Source organism: Myxocyprinus asiaticus, chromosome 29 (genome assembly GCF_019703515.2).
Source record: "Myxocyprinus asiaticus isolate MX2 ecotype Aquarium Trade chromosome 29, UBuf_Myxa_2, whole genome shotgun sequence".
NCBI lineage: Eukaryota > Metazoa > Chordata > Actinopteri > Cypriniformes > Catostomidae > Myxocyprinus > Myxocyprinus asiaticus.
In genome coordinates this window covers 3,194,497-3,218,532 of record NC_059372.1, presented here as the reverse complement: position 1 = coordinate 3,218,532, position 24,036 = coordinate 3,194,497, and the positions used below count along the sequence as shown (strand labels likewise).

At 41.3% G+C, this 24,036-nt stretch overlaps 2 protein-coding genes and 1 long non-coding RNA gene across 7 annotated transcripts in view; 1 reads left to right on the top strand and 2 right to left on the bottom strand.

The window, feature by feature from the left end:
• Positions 1 to 15,297, bottom strand: part of LOC127419873 (zinc finger protein 501-like) — a 105,048-nt gene extending 89,751 nt beyond the window's left edge. The window contains exon 1 of the mRNA XM_051661681.1: positions 15,281 to 15,297. The gene's annotated coding sequence lies outside the window, so the exon portion shown is untranslated. The remainder of the gene's footprint in view (positions 1 to 15,280) is intronic.
• Positions 897 to 23,816, bottom strand: LOC127419872 (zinc finger protein ZFP2-like). Of its 5 annotated transcripts, none has more exons than XM_051661664.1 (4): positions 23,757 to 23,816; positions 15,233 to 15,374; positions 14,215 to 14,740; positions 897 to 5,915 (listed from the first exon to the last, which is right to left on the bottom strand). In XM_051661664.1, the coding sequence occupies exons 2-4, from the start codon at positions 15,254 to 15,256 to the stop codon at positions 4,612 to 4,614; spliced, it is 1,854 nt and encodes a 617-aa protein (XP_051517624.1). In that variant the 5' UTR covers positions 15,257 to 15,374; positions 23,757 to 23,816; the 3' UTR covers positions 897 to 4,611. The 5 variants fall into 5 exon arrangements, with proteins under 5 accessions (XP_051517624.1, XP_051517622.1, XP_051517626.1 ...); XM_051661662.1 differs by having other exon boundaries at positions 15,233 to 15,381; positions 23,757 to 23,811; XM_051661666.1 differs by having other exon boundaries at positions 14,215 to 14,737; positions 15,233 to 15,381; positions 23,757 to 23,811.
• LOC127419888 (uncharacterized) overlaps positions 4,810 to 24,036 on the top strand; it is an 86,002-nt gene continuing 66,775 nt past the window's right edge. Inside the window, exons 1-2 of the long non-coding RNA XR_007893743.1 lie at positions 4,810 to 4,947; positions 5,116 to 5,283. This is a non-coding gene — a long non-coding RNA (uncharacterized LOC127419888). The remainder of the gene's footprint in view (positions 4,948 to 5,115; positions 5,284 to 24,036) is intronic.

Here is a 24,036-nt window from a genome sequence, read left to right as displayed (position 1 = left end):
TCATTGCCTCCTGACTCCTCCACTGCCCAAGAGAACAGAACTTGTTACACTGGTGCCGAAACCCAGGACTTTGGAGGACGACGCTGTCATGGAATCTTCACCGCTGGGCTAAGTCATCAAATCCCTCGCCAGCATCAAGCCCTCACAGAGTTATGCCTGGAGCAGGAACAGCGGTTCCAACTCTTGCTCCATGCCCAAGCGGAGGACCGGCAGGTGTTCTGGAGCCTAATCGACAGAGGGGGGGCTGGCGCTGCGACCCCTCCAGAGCCCACTTCCCCCATGATCGTCATGAAGTTGGGGCCAGACAACGATCCAGAGGCCTACCTAGACCTGTTTGAAAAAAAAAGAAAACGCTGAGGTGTGGAAGTGGCTGCCCGACCAGTGGGTGGCCCACTTGTTGTTGGTACTCTCCAGGAAGGTGCAGCTAGCAGCCTAACAACTTCCCGCCGCCAGCCTCCTCAACTACCACAGCCTCAAGAAAACCATCCTGAAGTGGGTCGGTCATAGTTCGGAGCAAAGTTGCCAGCGGTTCCGATCCCTGATGTTCCGGAGACATGGCCGCCCATTTGCCTTTCCCCAACAGCTCCGGGATGCTTGCCAGAAATGGTTGCCGGCTGAGGGGAGCCGCGCCACTGTGGACATCTTCAACCTAGTGGTACTGGAGCAGTTCATCGTCCAGCTTCCTCGTGGGATGGCCAAGTGTGCCCAGTGCCACCGCCCGGCATCGCTGGAAGAGGCCGTCCAGCTGGCAGAGGACTACATGGCAGCGTTTCCTGAAGCATTCTCTTTTTCTCTTTCTTCTCTCTTTCTCTCTCTCTCTCTCTCTCTCTTCTGCATCTCAAACACCCCCTCCCTCTTGCCCCTTCCCTTCCCCTCCTGTTCTGGCTCCCCATCCAAACCCCTCCCCGAACTAAGGGGTCCTTCCTCGTATCTCCCACTTTTCCGGTCTCTCTCTGCTCTCCTTCCCAGATTGGTGGGACCGCCCCCACAAGTGAGGTAAGGAGGCCTGGGCCAGTCTGCTGGGGCTGTGGGGAAGTCGGGCACTTCCAGGATCAGTGCTCAGCGATGGAGGTGGCGACATCCCTATGTCTGGACCCCTGATGCTCCGCAGGCCGCCCCCCGATCGGGCAGGGGCGTATCGTGTACCAGTAAGTCTAAAAGGGGATACATACCACGCATTGGTGGATTCAGGCTGTTCTCAAACCTCCATTCACCAACGCTTGGTGCAAGACGGGGCATTTGGCATGGATAAACGCGTAAGGGTGCGGTGTGTGCACGTGGATATTCACAGGTATCCAGTGGTTACCATTGAGATATTATTAAGGGGAAAATAGAATAGAGTAGAGGCCGTGGTTAATTCCCGCCTCACCCATCCACTGATTTTGGGAACTAATTGGCCTGGCTTTAAGAATCTATTAAGGGAAATATGTGTGGATGGGTCCTGTATAGTGTTGTCTCAGTGTGTGATGTGCGATGCTATGGCTGGAAAGGCGGTGCTAGGGCCATCTACGTCTGCTCCGCGTCATGATGACGCAGAAAAGAGAGTTCCCGTCCTCAGGGGATTCCCTGAGGAGGATTTCCCTCAAGAGAAGTCACGGGACGACTCTCTCAAGCACGCGTATGACCAAGAGAGTGTAATCAATGGTCAACAACTCTGGCCTGACGTCACACTCACATACCCGTATTTATTTGCAGTGCGAGAGGTCCCGCAAGCCTCCACAGGGTTTTCCCCATTCGAGCTACTATATGGGCGTCGGCTGCACAGCGTCCTCGACGTCATACAGGAAGCTTGGGAGGAGGGACTTTCAAACAGTAAAAATGAAATTCAGTACGTTCTTGATCTCGGAGCAAAACTCCACACCTTGGGTCAATTAACACAGGAGAATTTGCTCCGAGCTCAGGAACATCAAAGCCGACTGTATGACAGGGGCACTCGACTACGGGAATTCTCACCGGGAGATAAAGTGCTTGTATTACTGCCCACCTAAAGCTCTAAATTACTCGCCAAGTGGCAAGGGCCCTTTGAGGTCACACGGCGAGTCGGAGATCTCAATTATGAGGTTAAGTGAACGGATAGGGTTGGGGCACGTCAAGTTTACCATCTCAACCTCCTAAAAGCATGGAGGGAGGCGGTCCCTGTGGCCCTGGCGACGGTAGTCCCCGAGAGGGCGGAGCTCGGGCCAGAGTTGACTCTCAAACCAAATTCATTTACCCCCGTCCCTTGTGGAGACCACCTCTCACCATTGCAGCTCACAGACGTGGAGAAGTTGCAAACGGAATTTGCGGATGTTTTCTCGCCTCTCCCCGGTCACACAAACCTCACAGAAAACCATATGAGACCACCCCAGTGGTGAGTCATAGCCGCCCCTATCGCCTTCCTGAACACAAAAAAAGGTTGTTAAGGAAGAATTAGAGGCGATGCTTGATATGGGCATAATAGAAGAGTCGCATAGCGATTGGGCCTGCCCGGTGGTTCTGGTGCCTAAGAGCGACGGGTCGGTCCGGTTCTGTGTAGACTATCGCAAAATGAACACGGTGTCCAAATTTGACATGTATCCAATGCCTCGGATTGACGAATTGCTCGATCGGTTGGGCTGGGCTCAATTTTATTCGACACTGGATTTAACAAAGGGTTATTGGCAGATCCCTTTAACTCCAATCTCCTGGAAAAAAAATGGCTTTTTCCACACCATTCGGTTTACACCAATTCGTGACTCTTCTGTTCAGTTTGTTCGGGGCCCCAGCCATGTTTCAGCGTCTCAAGGAACAAAATCCTCAGACCCCATACAGCATATGGCGCTGCATATTTAAATGATATTATTATATATAATAATGACTGGCAGTGGAATATGCAACATCTGAGAGCTGTCCTAAGATCACTGCGACGGGCGGGGCTCACGGCCAACCCCAAGCAGTGCGCAATTGGGCAGGTGGGAGTTCGGTATCTGGGGTTCCACTTGGGCCACGGGCAGGTGTGTCCCCAAGTTGACAAAACCGCAGCGATCACAGCCTGTCCGAGGCCCAAGGCCAAAAAGGAGATGTGAGAGTTTCTGGGGCTGGCTACTACTGAAGGTTTGTGCCTAGTTACTCTGATGTCATCAGCCCACTGACTGATCTTACTAGAAAGGGGACCCCTGATCCAGTCCATTGGACCGAGTCATGCCAACAGGCTTTTCTAAAGATAAAAGTCTGCACTTTGTGGGGGGCCACTTTTATATGCTTCTAACTTCTCTCTCCCCTTTATTTTGCAGATGGATGCATCGGACAGGGGGCTGGGAGCAGTGCTCTCACAGGAGGTGGAGGAGTGACCGGTGCTGTACATTAGTCATAAGCTTTCGCTGAGAGAGACTAAGTACAGCACCGTGGAGAAGGAGTGTCTGGCGATCAAGTGGGCCATCCTCACTCTCCACTACTACCTGCTGGGGCGGGCTTCACCATCTGTTCAGATCACACCCCACTCCAATTGCTCCACCGCATGAAAGATACCAACACACGGATCACCCGTTGGTACCTGGCACTTCAGCCATTCAAATTTGAAGTGATCCACAGACCAGGAGCACAGAGGGCTGTGGTTGAATTCCTCTCCATAAATGGGGGGGGCAGTTGGCAGTCCAGATGTTGCCCTGGCCTGAGTTGGGCAGTGGGGATATGTGGGGATGAGGCCCTGGTCATGTGTCTGTTTGCGGGAGAAAGAGAGCGGTAAGGCTCGTCATCTGGGTTGTAATTATCTATAACACCTGTCTCTTGCTGTAGTAATGATGGAGACTCAAAAGCCGCACCAGCTCACCAGAGGGGGGAGAGAGAGAGATCACAAACTCAACGTTTACTGAGTGTTTCCATGAACTGACAGTTTAAAAATCTTTTCTTTTGTTATCTGATTGAGTGTTGAACCTACGTGAACAGACTGTGTACAGAACCTGAGGCAGAAAAATAAAAAGTCTTGCCTGCACTGCTTCGTTGCCTCCTGACTCCTCCATTACCCAAGAGAGCAGAATTTGTTACAGCTGCATATCTAAAGTTTAAGTTGGTGAACTCTGAACTGCAAATCTGCAAGACAAGAGGACACGTGACCAATGGAAGATCAAAACATCACACATTGACCTCTTGGTTCATTACAAAGAATACATACTGTATTTCAAAGCTCACCCCTCTCACATTGTTGAACATGACTGGCTGAACAACAAAATGCCTCTTTTCATTTTGCCAGCCAGCAAATCTTTGTTCACGAACGAAATGAATGAGTGATTAATTCATTTAGTTTGTGAACGATTGTACCAGTACATTCAGTTCATTCATGAACGAGAGGTCTCATCTAGTTCAGACTCAAACAACCAAATCAACTGATTCAGTGGTGTATTCGTTCAGCCGATGAAACCAGTTATTGCTCCTGGACTCAAATCCTATTTGCTTTCACTATAATCAGTCTTTACAGGTACTAAAAAATACTGAAGCATTCTCACTCATCAAACTAAAGCTCACTGGCTTCGAAAGGGAGTGAAGTCAGTGAACTTGAAGTCTAAGTTAGTGTATGGATGTAGTTCACAAACAAAACATCACTAATTTTCTTAGAGGAAGCTACTCAATTTGGAAAAATTCCATCTTTGGGTTCAACTATTTACTTAATCTTGATTGACCTGAAGATGATTTTTGCTCAGTGTGTCTACTTGGGCAATTCTTTTTTACATGTCTATGTAGATTACTTGCTTCCCTGAAACTTCTCCCACATGAAGAGCAGTTGTATGATTTCTCTCCAGTATGGATTCTCTCATGTTTTTTCAGGTTTTGTGACTGAGTGAAACTCTTTTCACAGTGTGCGCACTTGTATGGTTTCTCTCCAGTATGAATTCTCTCATGTGCTTTCAGGCAATGTAACCAAGTGAAACTCTTTCTACAATGTGAGCACTTGTATGGTTTCACTCCAGTATGAATTATCTCGTGTTTTTTCAGGTTATGTGACTGAGTAAAACTTTTTTCACAGTGTGAGCACTTGTAAGGTTTTTCTCCAGTATGGATTATCTCATGTTTTTTCAGGTTTTGTGACTGAGTGAAACTCTTTTCACAGTGTGAGCACTTGTAAGGTTTTTCTCCAGTATGGATTCTCTCATGTTTTTTCAGGTCTTGTGACTGAGCGAAACTCTTTTCACAGTGTGAGCACTTGTAAGGTTTTTCTCCAGTATGGATTCTCTCGTGTTTTTTCAGGTGATGTGACTGAGTGAAACTCTTTTCACAGTGTGAGCACTTGTAAGGTTTTTCTCCAGTATGGATTCTCTCGTGTTTTTTCAGGTTTTGTGACTGAGTGAAACTCTTTTCACAGTGTGAGCACTTGTAAGGGTTTTCTCCAGTATGAATTCTTTGGTGTTGTTTCATGCTGCCAGCTGTAATAAAGGTCTTCCCACATTCAAAGCACCTATGAACCCCCACACAGGTATGTATTTTCTGGGGCTTTTTCAAATAGGACAGGTGTGCAAAACGGTTTCCACAAAAAGAACACTTGTAAGGCTTCTCAACTGTGTGAGTTTTCAGATGTTTTCTTAGTCTTGAATTCAAAGCAAATGTTTTACCACACTTTTCACATTCAAATGGTCTCTCTCCAGAGTGACAGCGGAGATGACCTTTTAGACAAACTATATATGCAAAACTTTTCCCACACTGATGGCATGCGTAAGGTTTCTCTCCATTATGATCTTTCATGCATTTATTAAGCCGGCTTTTATTTGTGAAAATCTTTCCACACTGTAAGCAGGTGAAAGTATTTTTGGCTGATCTTCTTTTATGCTTTTCTGGTGATAAAATCTTCTTAGTCTTTGAGCAACTCAAATAATTTTCTCCAGTTGTGAAATCATGAGGTTTCTGACACTGAAGTTTGTTCTCCACTTGATTCAGTTCTTGATATTTTCCTTTCACTTCCATCAGCTCTACAATAAACACAGTAAATGGACAAAAATCAATTCAAGAGGGAGAAACGTAAAAAGAAATCAAATTGATCCTTAATTCAATGTCAGAACACAACAAACGTCCAATATTAATTTGTGATGTTTGCTGTGCAAGCGGTATTTATTTATACAGTTTATTCTGCCTGATAAATACATTTAATACTTATAGTTAACAGGGTTTGAAATTAACACCCGCCTACCCTAGAAATCAGCAGCAGCGGCCACTACTGGCAGGTGCAACTTTGGCAGGTGAAGTTTTCAGGGTTTTTCCTGCATTGAAAATTCTGTGAAATTTGGGCCACTGCTGAAGCAAATTTTATTGTATTCATCTCATGTTCAGCACTTTATAGGCACTACATATGCTACTCATATCAGATATGCGCATATACGAGGGCTGAATGAATCATGGTTTTGTGTCAAAAATGCGAACTACTCACCATTTAGCTAGTCACCTTTTTTTTTTAAAGTGTGGAGGTGAGGGTGTAGTCGAGTGCCGTCTGGGGAGAGAGAAAGCGGTAAGGACATCCACCTGAGATGAACGGTTACTAATTACTGTTTCTATGTGCACAGTAAGATTCAGAGGGGAGGAGAGAGGGGCAGATAAAGAGGAAGCGGGAGCCAGTTTTTAATTCTCCAAAAACAGTAGTCACATTCATTTACACACAACAAATGTTGGCTTTTCAGCATACATGAACAAAGTTCTGCTTTTCACAACAAAACAGTCAGTAGCAGACACGCAGTCTCTTGCGTGCCCCTCTCTCCTCTCTCTGTGGACTGGGCCGTCTTTTATCTCCCCCGAATTTCACTGTGCACATAGAAACAGTAATTAGTAACAATTCATCTCAGGTGGATGTCCTTACCGCTTTCTCTCTCCCCAAATGGGCACTCGACCACACCCTCACCTCCACATACCACCACCACCTGACTCAGATCGGGGGAACTGTCCAGACTGCCTACCCCCGACCCCCCACCCTTTTCTGGAGAGGAAGTCTGTGACTTCACCCAGTCTCTGTGGACCACCTCGAACTTAAATGGTTGCAGTGCCAGATACCAACAGGTGATCCGGGCGCTGGCATCTTTCATGCCATGGAGCCATTGAAGCGTTGCGTGGTCCGAACAGAGGGTGAACGCTTGTCCCAACAAATAGTAGTGGAGAGTAAGAACCGCCTACTTGATGGCCAAACACTCCTCCTCTATGATGCCCCAGCCCCAAGAACTGTCTCACCTCCTTTTTGGTCTTAGGACTCAGGCAGGTCGCAATTGCTGCGGTTTTATCAATTTGGGGTCGCACCTGCCCATGCCCCAAGTGGAACCCCAGATACCGTACCTCCACCAGTCCAATTGCACTTCTTCGGGTTTGCTGTGACTCCCACTTGCCGCAGCGACCTCAGAACGGCCCCCAGATGCTGCACGTGCCGCTGCCAATCATTCCTGAAAATAATAATATCATCCAATAAGCAGCGACATACGCACATGCAGTCTGAGGACTCGGTCCATAAGATGCTGAAATGTAGCCGGGGCTCCAGACAAACCAAAGAGGGCGCAATGGCACTTTTGGAGTGGCCGGTGGATCTCCGCGAATGCCCGGCCAATAGAAACAAGCAATGAGACAGCTTAGTGTTTTCCTGTGTCCCAAGTGACCTGCCATCAGACTATGATGAGCCGCCTGGAACAACATTTCCTGATGGCTCCTTGGTACTAACAACTGGGTTGTATCTTCTTTTGTCTAAGCATCCTGCGTCACTCGATACAACCGATTGTTATAATTGAGAAATATGGATATGTGAGTGCACTGCATGGCTGAAGGTGTTGACCATCAATTATTTTCACTTGGTCAAACATGTGCTTAAGAATCTCGTCTTGCGTCTACTCCAGAGGAAAATCTCCAGCGGGAATTCCCCTAAGGGCTGGGGAGGCCAAGGCTTCCCCCTCCCTTATGTCATCCTGACACAGAGCTGACATAGACGGCCCCGGCTCTGCCTCCCCCATCAATGCATTGCACACCCCACACTGTCCCAATGTATTACAGGACCCATCCACACACAACCCTTTTAACAATTCAGGAAAAGCCGGCCAATTAGTAGATGGGTGAGGCGGGAACTAACCACAGCCTCAATGTTATGCTTTTGACCCCGAAATAGTATAGTGACGGTCACTGCAGGATAATCATAAATATCCCCCTGCACACACACCACCTTCACCTGATTATTTGTATTCAATGCCCCATTTTGCACCAAGCATTGATGAATAGAGGTTTGGTTACAACCTTAATCCACCATGGCTTGGTATGTACCTCTCCTATACTCATGAGTATTTGGCACGTCCCAGCTAGATCATGGAGTGTTGGGGACCTAGATCAACGTCCCCACCTCCATCACTGGGCACTGTTCATGGACATGACCCGGCTCCTGCAACTCCAACAGACTGGCCTGAACCTCACACCCACACTAGTGGCGGCAGCTTCCCCCACCTGAGAGGAAGAATGTGTAGAGCCAGGGGAGAGAGAGACAGGAGGGTTAATACACACCCGAGGCCGGGGGAACGGGATAGGTCGGAAGTAAGGAGGGGAAGGGCCGGGGGAGGGATCACAGAGAGAGAGTGGGGCACACTGGCCCCCGGGTACGCCGCTAAATGGTCCTGCTTCATCCAGCGATGCCAGATGGTGGCACTGGACCCACTCTGCCGACCCTTTCGGTAGTCGGAGATGAATTGCTCCAGCACCACTAGATCACTGACATGCCCGACGTTGCTGGGCTCCTCAGCCAGCACCCACTGCCGGCAGGCATCACGGAGCTGTTGAGCGAAGGCAAACGGGAGGCCAATTTCGCTCAGCACCAGGGATCGGAACCGCTGGCCGACCCACTGCAGGATGGCTTTCTTCAGCTCGGTGTACCTCAGGAGGTTGTCGACCGGGAGACGTTGGGCTGCAAGTTGGGCCTCCCCGGTCAGCAGTGGTAAGAGGTGGACTGCCCATAGTGCCCATGGCCATTCCAGAGCTTGGGCCGTGTGCTCAAAGAGCTCCAGAAAGGCTTCCAGATAGTCTTGCGCGCCCATCTTCACAAGCAACACATGGGGGTTCGCTGCTGCCAAGGCACCAAGCTCCGCAAAACACCCATCGGTCCTCCTCTTGGCCTCGAAGGAGCGCCTTGAAGCACTGTTGCTGCTCCGCCCACAGATCCATGAGGGCCTGGTGTTGAGCCTGGTGGATGCTGGCAAGGGATCGGAAGACTTCCTCCAGTGGCAAAGATGACTCCATAGCAGCTTACCTTCCTCCTTTTCCCGGTTTTCGGCACCAGTGTAACAAAGGTTTGTTTGTTGGGCAGATAAAGAAGAAGCGGGAGCTGGTTTCCACATTCCACGTGAGTCAGCTTTTTAACTCTCCACAAACAGTAGTCACTTTCAGTTACACACAACAAAGGTTGGCTTTTCAGCATACATGAACAAAGTTCTGCTTTTCAGTATATACAAATAAAGTTCTGCTTTTCAGTATATAGAAATAAAGTTCTGCTTTTCAGTATATACAAATAAAGTTCTGCTTTTCAACAGTTACAAAACAGTCAGTAGCAGACACGCAGTCTCTTGTGTGCCCCTCTCTCCTCTCTCTGTGGACTGGGCCATCTTTTATCTCCCCCGATTCTCACTGTGCACAAAGAAACAGTAATTAGTAACAATTCATCTCAGGTGGATGTCCTTAGCGCTTTCTCTCCAGACGGGCACTCGACCACGCCCTCACCTCCACATAAAGCTAAAGTTAAAATGGGTACATTTAAACACTTTAAAAATGCTTTAAAAACAACAAACTAATCAATTTAAAATACACCCCTTGGACACCTGCTTTGACTTGCTCACCTTTTTCACCTCTCATTAGTTTGCATCCCTGCACACAAACCCATTTGAATTCTACAGAGAACGTTCAACTTCATAGCACTACAAATGAGGTCAGACATCTCAAATGGCTAGACAGCCCTGATGTTTTAAACAGCACTGATGAGGTAAACAGAAGACAAACATCAATTACAAATCTTTTTAAAATACACAATCATCCTTACTAAACTGCAGTAACACTAACTGTTAACTAGAATAGATTAATATTAAATCTATTAGAATAAATATACTGTATAAGACATTATTTTTATAACAACTGTATAAGTTGTAGTTAAATGTTTTTAAATGTGCTTAGGGTTTTAGTTTAGTTTTTTTTTTAATAAGAAATACTGAAGTTTATTTACTTTTTTTTTTTTTTTTTTTAAAGACTATCTATATCAATCTAACCACAGTAATTAGGAGCCATCCGTGGTATCATCTGTGGATATGGCCTTGTTACCAGTGGAGTCTCAAGCTCATTATTTCTGGTTGGGCACAAACAATAACTTAACACGACTTTACAGTTGTTTTTTAACTACTCCGTGTTCAATGACACACTTTTTAAAGTTTGATCCACAATGAACACATAATTTACGTGCACCCCCTCCACTGTACAACACTTAACTAAAGGTGGTTTGCAACTGCAACAGCTCTAGTGGACCAGTTAAACCAAGGAGTTCTAAACCATCAAACTTTTATTCAGGAGGAAAACTGCACAAAGACTTTCAGAGTTTAACAGTAAATGTGCTCCTCGTTTTAACATCTTCGACTTGCTCTGTACACAAACATGCACTGCCATGGGGTTACTTATGATTTGTATGTTAACTTATAGTGGCCAAATATGTTTGGATTTACATAAAAGTGAAAACAATGTTAATCTGAAGTGATGTATTTAAATATAACATGCTCAGTGCACGTTTGCTAACAGACCAAAACTCAGAACACATCTGCTACTTGTTAGCACTTGACACGTGTAGAACGCTAGATGGTGCTAGAAAGTGTAATCAAGCTTAAAATCATGATTGCCAAGGAGACGGCTGATGTCAAGATAACTTTTGAGACTTATTCCAAGATGTTGATTCACAAATATAAGTGCTCAGGGCTGCATTTCCCCAAAACATCATGTCTAAGTAGATCGTAGAAACCATTAACTAACAATAACCCTCCTATAATATTATAAAATGGCACCTTCCTTTGGTATTCGCATTCATTTTTGACCGGAAGGTTTAGATGTGTAACCCAATTTTTTTATGATGATAATGATAAAAAAATTCTTCCCTTAAGTATGAACAATACAGTTATGCATTTCTTTTGGGATGTTATGCTATTTTGATCTTATTTACATGAACATCTCTAAATTTTACCATTTATTTGTTTATACAAATAAGCCAAGTAAAAAAAAAAATAAAAAAATAAAAAACAAAAAAAAAACATCTGTAAGTTAAAACATGAAGAAAATATGAGAATGTGCCATAAATTGGAGACATAGTGCTGCCATCTGATGAACAAAATATAAATAACATGACTTGTCATGCCAGTAGATTATTTGTCAATGTTTAGCATTTTAAAATTGATTTGAAGTGTCAGTTTTGGCAGTTTATTTCATTAGGCTTGTCATCAAACCTGACCATGGTGTTACAAAGAGAAGACACAGAATAAAAAAATTTCTACAAATAATTTAAAACATAAAAATGTAATAACTCAAAAGTAAATGCATAATAATGCCAAGAAAATGAACATCAAAAAACAGAAATGAACTGCAAAATTCTAAAAAAAACTCAGTAGTAAGAGTATAAAACAGAAGAATCAGAGTAAACATTTTGCAATTTCAAACTTTCTAAAAGTAAAAATTTATTTTGCAAACGTGTGTGTGTGTGTCAGACTGCGGTCATCGACTGGAAAACAAAAGATGACTTGTAGCTCCACTTACTGATGCCATGGTTCTGTGTATGCTGTGCACTGTGAGTGTGTTATCGTCTCCACCCTTCATTTCTAAGTGTGTAAGTTCAGCATTGTGGTGGAATTATTGGTTTTATTTGACAAATGCAACAAAAAAAGCATTGTGTTAAAGCCTCACCATTTCATTCTTGTATGTGTGTGTGTGTTTTGCACTGAGGATGTTTTAGAGTCTCACCCTGTTTTTTGCTGCTTTGTGGCTGGTTTATTGATTGACAGATAAAAAAATTGCTCTGTTTTTTGGTCTTTCCCATTCATTTTCAATTGTCGGTCAATTCTGACTGCGAACATCAAAGGTGTTGCTTTTTTTTTTTTTTTTTACAACCACTTAGACTTATCAAATCAAGCCCAATTTTTTGTTCAGATGGCAAATGGAGGAAAAGTCACCAAGTGTTGTACTCCTCAGATAAAGGAAAACATTTTATTACATTTTAAAATTGTATTTCTGTAAAAAAAATGACAAATACCATAGGAAGGTTAAACATGGAAGGATCGATAGCATTTGGGTCTGGGACAATCAACCTCACTGCATATCTCGAAACACCAATGTTAATAATTGCGTGTTGCACGAACATTTAAAATGTAAAATGAAAGCCTGACCTATCACTGTGTCAGCATCGCGGGGAGGCTTTGCAGTCTTGAACACTCGCGTGATGCATCCCCGATTCAACTCTCTCACAACTGCAGTGCTTGAGAGATTGAAGCGCTGGCCACATGGTTTAATGAATAATCATGAGGCAACACTTTCTCATAGGACAAGGCCACAAAGTCTCATTAATAATTATGAGACACCGATGACACGACAATGCGCTATAGTAAATCGTAACATCACATCAAGTGATATTAAATCGATGTTGATTTAAAATCCGGAAGAAAATGTCCTTTTAAAATAAAAAATTAATGGATGCTTACGTTGTCTTCTATCATGTGTAATACATGCACTGATGAAACACAACATTATAACCACCTGCCAAATATGCTGTTGGTCCTCCGCATACCACCACAACATTGCCGACCCTCCGAGGCATGGACTCTTCAAGACTCCTGCAGGTGTCCTGTGTATCTGGCACCAAGACGTTAGCAGCAGATCCTTCAAGTCCTGTAAGTTGCAGGGTGGAGCCACCGTGGATCGGACATGTTGGTCCAGCACATCCCACAGATCTAGGGAATTTGGAGGCCATGTGCTCAGTGTGGGAATACCACTGCCACAATGTTTAGGTAGGTGGCACTTGTCAAATTGATGTCCACATGAATGGCCGGACCCAGGGTTTCCCAGCACGACATTGCCCAGAGCATCACGCTCCCTCCACTGGCTTGTCATCTTCCCACAGTGCATCCTGGTGCCATCACTTCCCCAGGTAAACGGCGCACATGTACAAGGCCGTCCACGTGATGTAAAAGAAAACGGGACTCATCGGACAAGGCGACCTTCTTCCACTCCTTCAAGGTCCAGTTGTGAAGCTTGCGTGTCCACAGTAGGCGCTTTTGCCGTTGGACAGGGGTCATCATGGGCACTCTGACCAGTCTGACCAGGGTGCGATGCACTGTGTGTTGTGACACATTCCTCCCGTAACCATCATTAACATTTTCTGTGACTTTTTCGGTTCAGACCAGATGGGATAGCCTTCGCTGCCCTCGCGCATCGATGAGCCTTTGGCGCCCAACACCCTGTCGCCGGTTTGTGGTTTGTCCCTCCTCGGACCACTGTCGGTAGGTACTCACCACTGCTGACCGGGAGCATCCCACAAGCCTTGCCGTTTCAGAGATGCTCTGACCCAGTCGTCTGGCCATAACAATTTAGCCATTGTCAAAGTCGCTCAGGTCTTTACTCCTGCCTATTTCTCCTGCATTCAGCAAGTTGACAAAAAGAACTGATTGTTCGCTTACCATCAAATCTACCCTGACCTTGACATGTGGCCTTGTTAGGAGATTATCAATGTTATTTTCTTCACCTGTGAGTGGTCATGATGTTTTGGCTTATCATTGTACATATCTGTTAACATCCCAGTAAATGTAGTTTAGTGTTTCATGACCCTTTAAATACAGGTTATGTTCTTTACAATGGTGGGTCGCCACTTGATGTCCATTGTAAAATCTGGGTCTCGAATCAAAACCAGTTGAGAATCACTGGCCTAGAAATCCAACCAACACAGGACAACGAAATAGAATAATAAACTGTGCTTTTATTCATTATCTGCAGCTTTCTTTTTCTTAAGTTAGAGGGCAAGCGCACAACATCACTGTTTCTTTCCTTTTTTCCCCACTGCTACACTGTAGATCCAAAAACGTGCAGCGCCGCTGGTAAAAAGCAGTGTAAAAAACACTGTAGTACATGCACCTTTTTAAACTGAGCACTTAAACAAAAATAAAAACAGCAGGGAACTGTTTTGAGTGATAAAATGACTTGTAAAATGACAGTCGATTGACATGAAAATGTAAATCATTAAAGGAAGAAACATACCTGATGAAATATAATGATCTTCATCTCTCTGTTGTTCCTCTACTGTGTTTTCTTCTTTTATCTCCTCCTGCTTCACTTCGATCTTCACTGGTATCTGCAGCATCTGCTGTTCTCCAGCATTACAGACAGAAGTCAGAGACTCTGTGGAGGTTTGATCATTATCATCATCATCTTCATTACTCTGTTGTCCCTCTACTTTGATTTCTCCTCTCATCTTCATCAGGTTCCTGCAGTCCAGCAGCTTCACTGAACACATCTTCACTGGTATCTGCAGCATCTGCTGTTCTCCAGCGTTACAGACAGAAGTCAGAGACTCTGTGGAGGTTTGATCACCCTGATTATCGTCAGTAGAACAGAGTAAAGTGAGCTGTGAGTCCTGTGTGTCTCTGGATCTCTGTTCAGAGAGTTTGTCCAGCATTCGCTGTGGTGTGGACTGATCTCTGCTGCTCCACATTGAATCCTGACATTCTGTGGAGGTCTCATCAGTCACACACACTGAAGATTGACAGGAAATCTTTTCCAGCTCCTCAAAAAAACAATACAATCACATCTTTACTGTTCATCATATCACATCATTTGAAAGCTTACAATCTCAAATCAAATCAAATCAAATTACTTTATTGTCACACAGCCATATACACAAGTGCAATGGTGTGTGAAATTCTTGGGTGCAGTTCCGATCAACATAGCAGTCGTGACAGTGATGAGACATATACCAATTTACAATAACATCAAATTAACACAACACAATTTAAACATCTGTTATACACATAATTACACTCAACAATATACAAATAATAACATACACTGTACAGTATACAATACGCTTTTTTTTTTTTTTTTACTATATAGATACACATTATTCAATAAAAATTTAAAATAAACATATATTTAAAAAAAAGTGTATATATATATATATATATATATATATATATATATATATATATATATATAGAATGTACAGTATTGTACTGTATTGACATTCAGCTCAACTTTAAGGATGAAATGAATGTTTAACCTGTAACCTGTCGTCTCTCTCCATCAGCTTTGTCTTCAGTGACGTCACCTCTTTCTTCAGCTGAGAGATTTCTGTGATGAAATCATTAATGATCCAGCATGGACAGATCAGTTCCTACTGATTTACTGCAGATCACATCCACCTGCTCTCTCATGATGAACATATGAACACAAAAATATCATTATAATGGACTGACATTCATCAAACTCAAAAAGATTATTACAGGATTATAAACAGCTCTGTTAAATAACTTTGTTTCTGATATGGTAGCCTATAAATATAAATGTGTGCGTGGAGTTTGGTTTCATTTTCCTGACAGCAGGAATATTACCAGATATTATAACAGGCTTTAACATATACTCGCCTTCATTTAACTAATTTACAATCAGCTGAGCACATTTATCAGAAACTAAACATGATATTCTCACATTTCTGCTTGTTTCTCCTGAAACTGAATATTTTAAAGCATTCGTCACAAAAACGCGACATACGGCGATAATACGATTCTTTTACAATCATTAAAAATGAATATGCACAGAAAAATACACATCAAACCAATAAAATTCCCACAAATCAAGTTGAACACGTACCGAAATTAGTTCTTTCATCTTCTTGTGTTTAACGGGGCTTTTCCATCTCCTACTGGACTGGAGTGTGGATGCATATGGGAAAACTAATTTTGGGTTGCATTGTTAAATTTTGGTGACTTTGGGAGCCGGTTTTTTCTACACTGTTTTCTAGTAAATTTGTGTAGCACTAATGTAAATACAGATTGTTTCAAAAGTTCAATTTTATATTTGAATTTATTAAAGGCATTGTAACAATTGCCAAAATAAGCTTTTTTTCATTATATATCAAAAATGGTTGTTTGGTTGATGCCATTAACTACGTTTCCATCCAAGGGATCGTTTTTTTGCGACAAAGAGTGTAGCGCATCAAAAAGTTTAACGATATAGCTGATGGAAACGCAAATTATCTCTAAAATTTCACACGTGTCGACATAATATTTTTCCATTTAACTCTTGTGCATAAACTCTACGTTGATACTTCAAATGTCACGAAAAACTGCTTTGGAAACACCTTTTGTTGAGAAAATAGGCATTAACGCAAAAATATAATGTCACATGACAGAATTTACCCCAATCATTAGCCTGTATTAATCATGACAACACGGTATAAAGCTGAAGTTTACATACACTTAGGTTGAAGTCATTAAAACTCATTTTTTAACCACTCCACAGATTTAATATTAGCAATCTATAGTTTTGGCAAGTCGTTTAGGACATCTACTTTGTGCATGACATGAGTAATTTTTCCAACAATTGTTTACAGACAGATTGTTTCATTTTTAATTGACTATATCACAATTCCAGTGGGTCAGAAGTTTACATATACTAAGTTAATTGTGCCTTTAAGCAGCTAGGAATATTCCAGAAAATGATGTCAAGCCTTTAGACAATTAGCTTCTAATTGAGGTGTACTGAATTGGAGGTGCACCTGTGGACGTATTTTAAGGCCTACCTTCAAACTCAGTGCCTCTTTGCTTGACATCATGGGAAAATCAAAAGAAATCAGCCAAGATCTCAGGAAAAAAATTTGTGGACCTCCACAAGTCTGGTTCATCCTTGGGAGCAATTTCCAAATGCCTGAAGGTGCCACATTCATCTGTACAAACAATATTACGCAAGTATAAACACAATGGGACCACGCAGCCATCATACCGCTCAGGAAAGAGACGCATTCTGTCTCCTAGAAATGAACGTAGTTTGGTGTGAAAAGTGCAAATCAATCCCAGAACAACAGCAAAGGACCTTGTAAAGATGCTGGAGGAAACAGGAAGACAAGTATCTATATCCACAGTAAAACGAGTCCTATATCGACATAACCTGAAAGGCTACTCAGCAAGGAACAATCCACTGCTCCAAAACCGCCATAAAAAAGCCAGACTACAGTTTGCAAGTGCTCATGGGAACAAAGATCTTGAAATGTCCTCTGGTCTAATGAAACAAAAATTAAACTCTTTGACCATAATGACCATCGTTATGTTTGGAGGAAAAAGGGTGAGGCTTGTAAGCCAAAGAACACTCCCAACCATGAAACATGGGGGTGGCAGCATCATGTTGTGGGGGTGCTTTGCTGCAGGAGGGACTGGTGCACTTCACAAAATAGATGGCATCATGAGGAAGGAAAATTATGTGGATATATTGAAGCAACATCTCAAGACATCAGCCAGGAAGTTAAAGCTCGGTCGCAAATGGACAATGACCCCAAATATACCTCCAAAGTTGTGGCAAAATGGCTTAAGGACAACAAAGTCAAGGCAGTGGAGTGGCTATCACAAAGACCTGACCTCAGTCCGATAGAAAATTTGTGGGCAGAACTGAAAAAGCGTGTGCGAGCAAGGAGGCCTACAAACCTGATTCAGTTACACCGGTTTTGTCTGGAGGAATGAGCCAAAATTTCAGCAACTTATTGTGAGAAGCTTGTGGAAGGATACCCAAAACATTTGACCCAAGTTAAACAATTTAAAGGCAATGCTACCAAATACTAACAAAGTGTATGTAAACTTCTGACCCACTGGGAATGTGATGAAAGAAACAAAAGCTGAAATAAATCATTCTCTCTACTATTATTCTGACATTTCACATTCTTAAAATAAAGTAGTGATCCTAACTGACTTAAGACAGGGAATGATTTCTACGATTAAATGTCAGGATTTGTAACATTTAAATTTGTGAGTTTAAATGTATTTGGCTAAGGTGTATGTAAACTTTTAACTTCAACTGTACATCCTTGTAAGCCAGTTTATAGTACGTGAAGCATTACTTGCACTGTTATGGATTGGTCTTAATGGCATACCTGCACAGATCCGATAATGCAAACACATCTGCGTCATGATACTTCCAGGAGTGCCAACACAAACATCTTGTATCATGCACCTGTTATCGATAAGTGCACGGAGAACAAATTAATGGCCACTCTTTGCGATTAATTTAATGACGGTAGCCATACGTTCATTTATTAAAGTTGCCTTTCCTCACCATTCAAAATAATAGAAAGCAGTCATTGAATAAGCCCACAATACAAAAAACACAATTTCTGTGCACAAAGATGTTTTAAATTAAAAAAGAATACACAATACTAGGAGAAAAGCTTCAGTGTGCTTGATTGAAACACTAACAGCCCAATTCTATAAAATTATTGTTTAGCTCACTTTTGAAAAAATGCCGGCAAAATTCCCTGTATTAAAAAAAAAAAATTACAAAATTAATAAAGAATTACATTTAAAAAAAAAAATTACCAAATGAAAAAATAATATTGTTAGGCCTATATAATTGTCTTTTCTTTACACAAACTTAAATTAGCCTTACCCAGTTCTGTAGATGAATAAAGTCGGCTGAATGACATTCTCAGAATGTTCTTCAATTTTTTCAAGACTCACTTTCACTTCAGAAAACTAGCTTTTGAACATTTTAAAACTTAAATATTTTAAATCTAACTCTCTTTACCTCGTATCGTATTTGCTGAGCTTCTTCAGAAAATGTCAATTGTATTATGACGCTAAAATTAATTTTAGATGACAATCAAGTTCAGGTGGTCATTAAATGTTGCTGGACAAATATGAGGGACATAATGCAGTTGTGATGGCAATGCTTTAGATTAGATGATTGTTTAAAATAGCCTATTGAATATCAGGAATGTATCATATATGTCAACCCTGATATTACACCGCATCAGTTTTTCTTTAATAGCTGTGCACACCGCATATACACATCGATGGATGGTCCTTATAGTAAGACTGAAAGTTTTCCCCACTACTTGGTGCAGGTTGCCAGCTTGAACAGGGCCGTGACGATTTGCTTTTGGGTTGGAACCGGTGGCAACCTGGGATAGGCGCAACATCATAGGGATGGGCGGATCGATCCTAAAGTATCGATATTCCGATACTGATGTTGTATCAAAAATATCGATCCTCGCACAAAAATATCGATTCTAAATAATTAATTTATTTTTTAACTAAGGACATTATTATTTGGTTACCACGAACAATAATCTTAAGCTTCAAAGTGAAATAAAAATGGATTAGGCTATATTAGCAAATACAGGTGCATCTCAATAAATTAGAATGTCGTGGAAAAGTTCATTTATTTCAGTAATTCAACTCAAATTGTGAAACTCGTGTATTAAATAAATTCAATGCACACAGACTGAAGTAGTTTAAGTGTTTGGTTCTTTTAATTGTGATGATTTTGGGTCACATTTAACAAAAACCCACCAATTCACTATCTCAAAAAATTAGAATACATCATAAGACCAATAAAAAAAAAAAAAACATTTTTAGTGAATTGTTGGCCTTCTGGAAAGTATGTTCATTTACTGTATATGTACTCAATACTTGGTAGGGGCTCCTTTTGCTTTAATTACTGCCTCAATTCGGCGTGGCATGGAGGTGATCAGTTTGTGGCACAGCTGAGGTGGTATGGAAGCCCAGGTTTCTTTGACAGTGGCCTTCAGCTCATCTGCATTTTTTGGTCTCTTGTTTCTCATTTTCCTCTTGACAATACCCCATAGATTCTCTATGGGGTTCAGGTCTGGTGAGTTTGCTGGCCAGTCAAGCACACCAACACCATGGTCATTTAACCAACTTTTGGTGCTTTTGGCAGTGTGGGCAGGTGCCAAATCCTGCTGGAAAATGAAATCAGCATCTTTAAAAAGCTGGTCAGCAGAAGGAAGCATGAAGTGCTCCAAAATTTCTTGGTAAACGGGTGCAGTGACTTTGGTTTTCAAAAAACACAATGGACCAACACCAGCAGATGACATTGCACCCCAAATCATCACAGACTGTGGAAACTTAACACTGGACTTCAAGCAACTTGGGCTATGAGCTTCTTCACCCTTCCTCCAGACTCTAGGACCTTGGTTTCCAAATGAAATACAAAACTTGCTCTCATCTGAAAAGAGGACTTTGGAACACTGGGCAACAGTCCAGTTCTTCTTCTTCTTAGCCCAGGTAAGACGCCTCTGACGTTGTCTGTGGTTCAGGAGTGGCTTAACAAGAGGAATACGACAACTGTAGCCAAATTCCTTGACATGTCTGTGTGTGGTGGCTCTTGATGCCTTGACCCCAGCCTCAGTCCATTCCTTGTGAAGTTCACCCAAATTCTTGAATCGATTTTGCTTGACAATCATAAGGCTGCGGTTCTCTCGGTTGGTTGTGCATCTTTTTCTTCCACACTTTTTCCTTCCACTCAACTTTCTGTTAACATGCTTGGATACAGCACTCTGTGAACAGCCAGCTTCTTTGGCAATGAATGTTTGTGGCTTACCCTCCTTGTGAAGGGTGTCAGTGATTGTCTTCTGGACAACTGTCAGATCAGCAGTCTTCCCCATGATTGTGTAGCCTAGTGAACCAAACTGAGAGACCATTTTGAAGGCTCAGGAAACCTTTGCAGGTGTTTTGAGTTGATTAGCTGATTGGCATGTCACCATATTCTAATTTGTTGAGATAGTGAATCGGTGGGTTTTTGTTAAATGTGAGCCAAAATCATCACAATTAAAAGAACCAAAGACTTAAACTACTTCAGTCTGTGTGCATTGAATTTATTTAATACACGAGTTTCACAATTTGAGTTGAATTACTGAAATAAATGAACTTTTCCATGACATTCTAATTTATTGAGATGCACCTGTACTTGAGCAGGATGGGAACTGTTTCTTCTTCCACTCATCTTAACATTCATAAATGCGCTTGTGCCATCACAAGACTCGTTCAAACAAGAAGTAATGATAGAAAATCAGAGAAACAGCTTCTGGTCATGAAGTCTAGGGCATACGTCGTATGCCCTCCTATCTGTTTTAGGATTTTGCGTATGCCCAGTAGAAATAAGTGATGATACGTGTGGCCACCAGAACAACGAGTAGGCTTTTGACCTGGAACTTTTTCAATCTAATAACGTGATGCCGCTGCACCGTTGAGTGAACTGTGTTTTTTTTATTATTATTTTACAAAATTTACAGAGATTCTCTCTAAACGTGCACGGAGATACACTGGGGAGCACTGGCAAGACAGATCCACCAATCACAACGTTCATTTCAGACGCGATTGGATATTTGCTAACCAATCATATTTTCCGTTTTAGTAAGGGGCGGGGCATTTCCAGCATCTGATGCACAAGCATCCTTGGAGAAACTATCATTTGCACTGCATATTTATTTCCCTGCTAAACGTAAATATATGTATTTAAATTTAACTTACGCAATTAAACTTTGTGAAAATACTGCATGTTTTTGCAACCCTGATAGTTTTTGATGCTCTTTTTTTCCTTTTTTTGCCTTTTACTGCCGTCGGTGGTGCCTTTTTCTTGTGATATCAGATAAGTTAAATTTATATTTCTAAGTAGGAAAACAATTTCACTCTACACAGAAAAGCACATAATAGTGCACAAATAAAAAAAATAACCACTAATTTTTATGTAGGCTTTATATGGTAATACAAGATAACATGTTAATGTGAACATTACTACTCATATTAGCTACAATGCTTAATGGTTTATTGTGTGTTATGAATTAGATTATTAGTTAGAATAATAATAAAGTATTAACAATTTTCATAGTAGCCTAATAAAAGGAACATTAATGACACCTATTCATTTAAATACATATTTAACATGAAGTTACCATACCATTGTTCTTAGCAGTGTACTGTACACATGCCAGCAAGAAACTTACCCTGATATATATATTGTAAGTTTATGTGGGACTATAATTACAACAGACCCAATTTTAATGGAAAAAAAATTCTTACACATTTTACATGAACTATATATAAATGTAAATTAATTTTAGAGATCGGGTGCATGCGTTTTTCATAAATTCACAGTATGCCCACCTCTTCAGACACTACTACACCACTGCTTCTTGAGTAAATTCACGCTAAAATAACAACATTTCCTATTTCTTATAATTGTGTGTAATTGTTGTTAATAAGTAATTTAACAAATAGTTAACCATGGTTTTACTAAAGTAATATTGTAGTAGTAACCATGGTTAAACTATAGTTACTGTAGTGAAATGGTTCATTTTTGTAAGGGTAAACAATTTTCTGTTTAGGCAAAAAAAATTAAAAATAAAGACTTGAATTATGACTAAAAATATTATTTTAAATTACCCATTTTATCCCAAGCAATCGCAAAAAAATATATTTAATAGAAGTATCGGTATCTACGATATTGGACTTGAAATTATTGGTATCGGATTGAAAATAAGTGGTATCGCCCATCCCTACAACATCAGGACCAATAATCAGAAGGGCAACTGCTCCCGTTTGATTGCAATTCCTCATCTTCTGATTGCATTTATTTGTGAAATTAAAATAACAGTAAGCCGAAGACGACAAATTTTGCACAAAAAAATTACACATTTTCACTTTGTCAGTAAAAAAAACAGCTCGAGTAGTGAATGGAAACTAGATTATTGACAAACTCTATATTTGAGTACATTGGAAATCTGTTTTAAAATGGCATAATTTTAAAATACATTTTTCAATTATGTTAAAGCGTTCATGAAATGCTCTTTATATAGTTTTATTGTCTTCCGTCAGGTCCACTGATAAAGTTAAAGTTTTCTGCATTAAAACATTTTTCACCCTCTCTCTGGCCTGACATTGATCAAGTTTTGTGTTCCCTCACAATAAATTTACCATGATTTTACTACAGTATCCATATTTTAACCATGATATTCAAAGTGACACCATAGTAATAACACAGGAAAATGAAAACTGTGGTTAATTTTGTGTTATTATGGTTTGACCACAAATACCATAGTTTAACTGTGGTTACTGTAGTAGTTTAATCATGGTATTTGAAGTAAAACCATAGTAATCACAAGATTAACCATGATAAATCTATAGTAAAATAAAAACATACAATAGAAAAATCACGGCTTTACTATAGTAGTTACCATGACAGTGTGATGTTTTTGTTTTTTGGTCTGAAACATGGTTTTACTATAGTAATATTGTAGTAAACATGACTGAGGTGGGCCATGTTTGTTTTAGTTTCTTTGGGACCAAAACCATGTTTTAATATAGATTATCCATGGTTAATCTTGTGATTACTTTGATGTAATTACAAATACAATGGTTAAACTACCACAGTAATCATAGTTAAACTATAGTTATTGTAGTAAATCCACAATAATCACAAAATTATGTTTTTTAAACCACAGTATTCGTTTTCCTGTAGTATTATAGTTTCACTACGAATATCATGGTTAAAATATGGTTACTGTAGTAAAATCATGGTCAATTTATTGCGAGGGAAAGTAAAACTATTTCACAAAACAAATTCCCCCTGAAGGGGCTCCGAAGTTTTTTGTTTGTTTCGCCTGAAACTGAATATTTTAAAGAGTCACAAAACCGCCACAAACGACGATAATAATCTTCTATTACGATCATTAAAACGCCAAAGACAGAAAAACACAAACATAAACTCACAAATGAAGTTAAACACATTCAAACACTTACAGACAAATTCTTCTTCTTCTTGTGTTTAACGGCGCTTTTGCATCTCCTACTGGTCTTCTTCTTCTTCGCCTTGTTAGTGGACGCGCTCAATTACTGGGGCGGGGCTACATATGGGGCGGGGCTACACGTGTCGCTCCGCCCATAATCAACTCTCATTGGCTCGGTCATCTTTTCTAGGTGTACATGATAGGGAATGTGTTTTAAAATAGTTCATCCGGATCATTTTGATTATAGTGCTGTGGCTCATATAACATATATAATTGTGTTGTACCTCACAGTT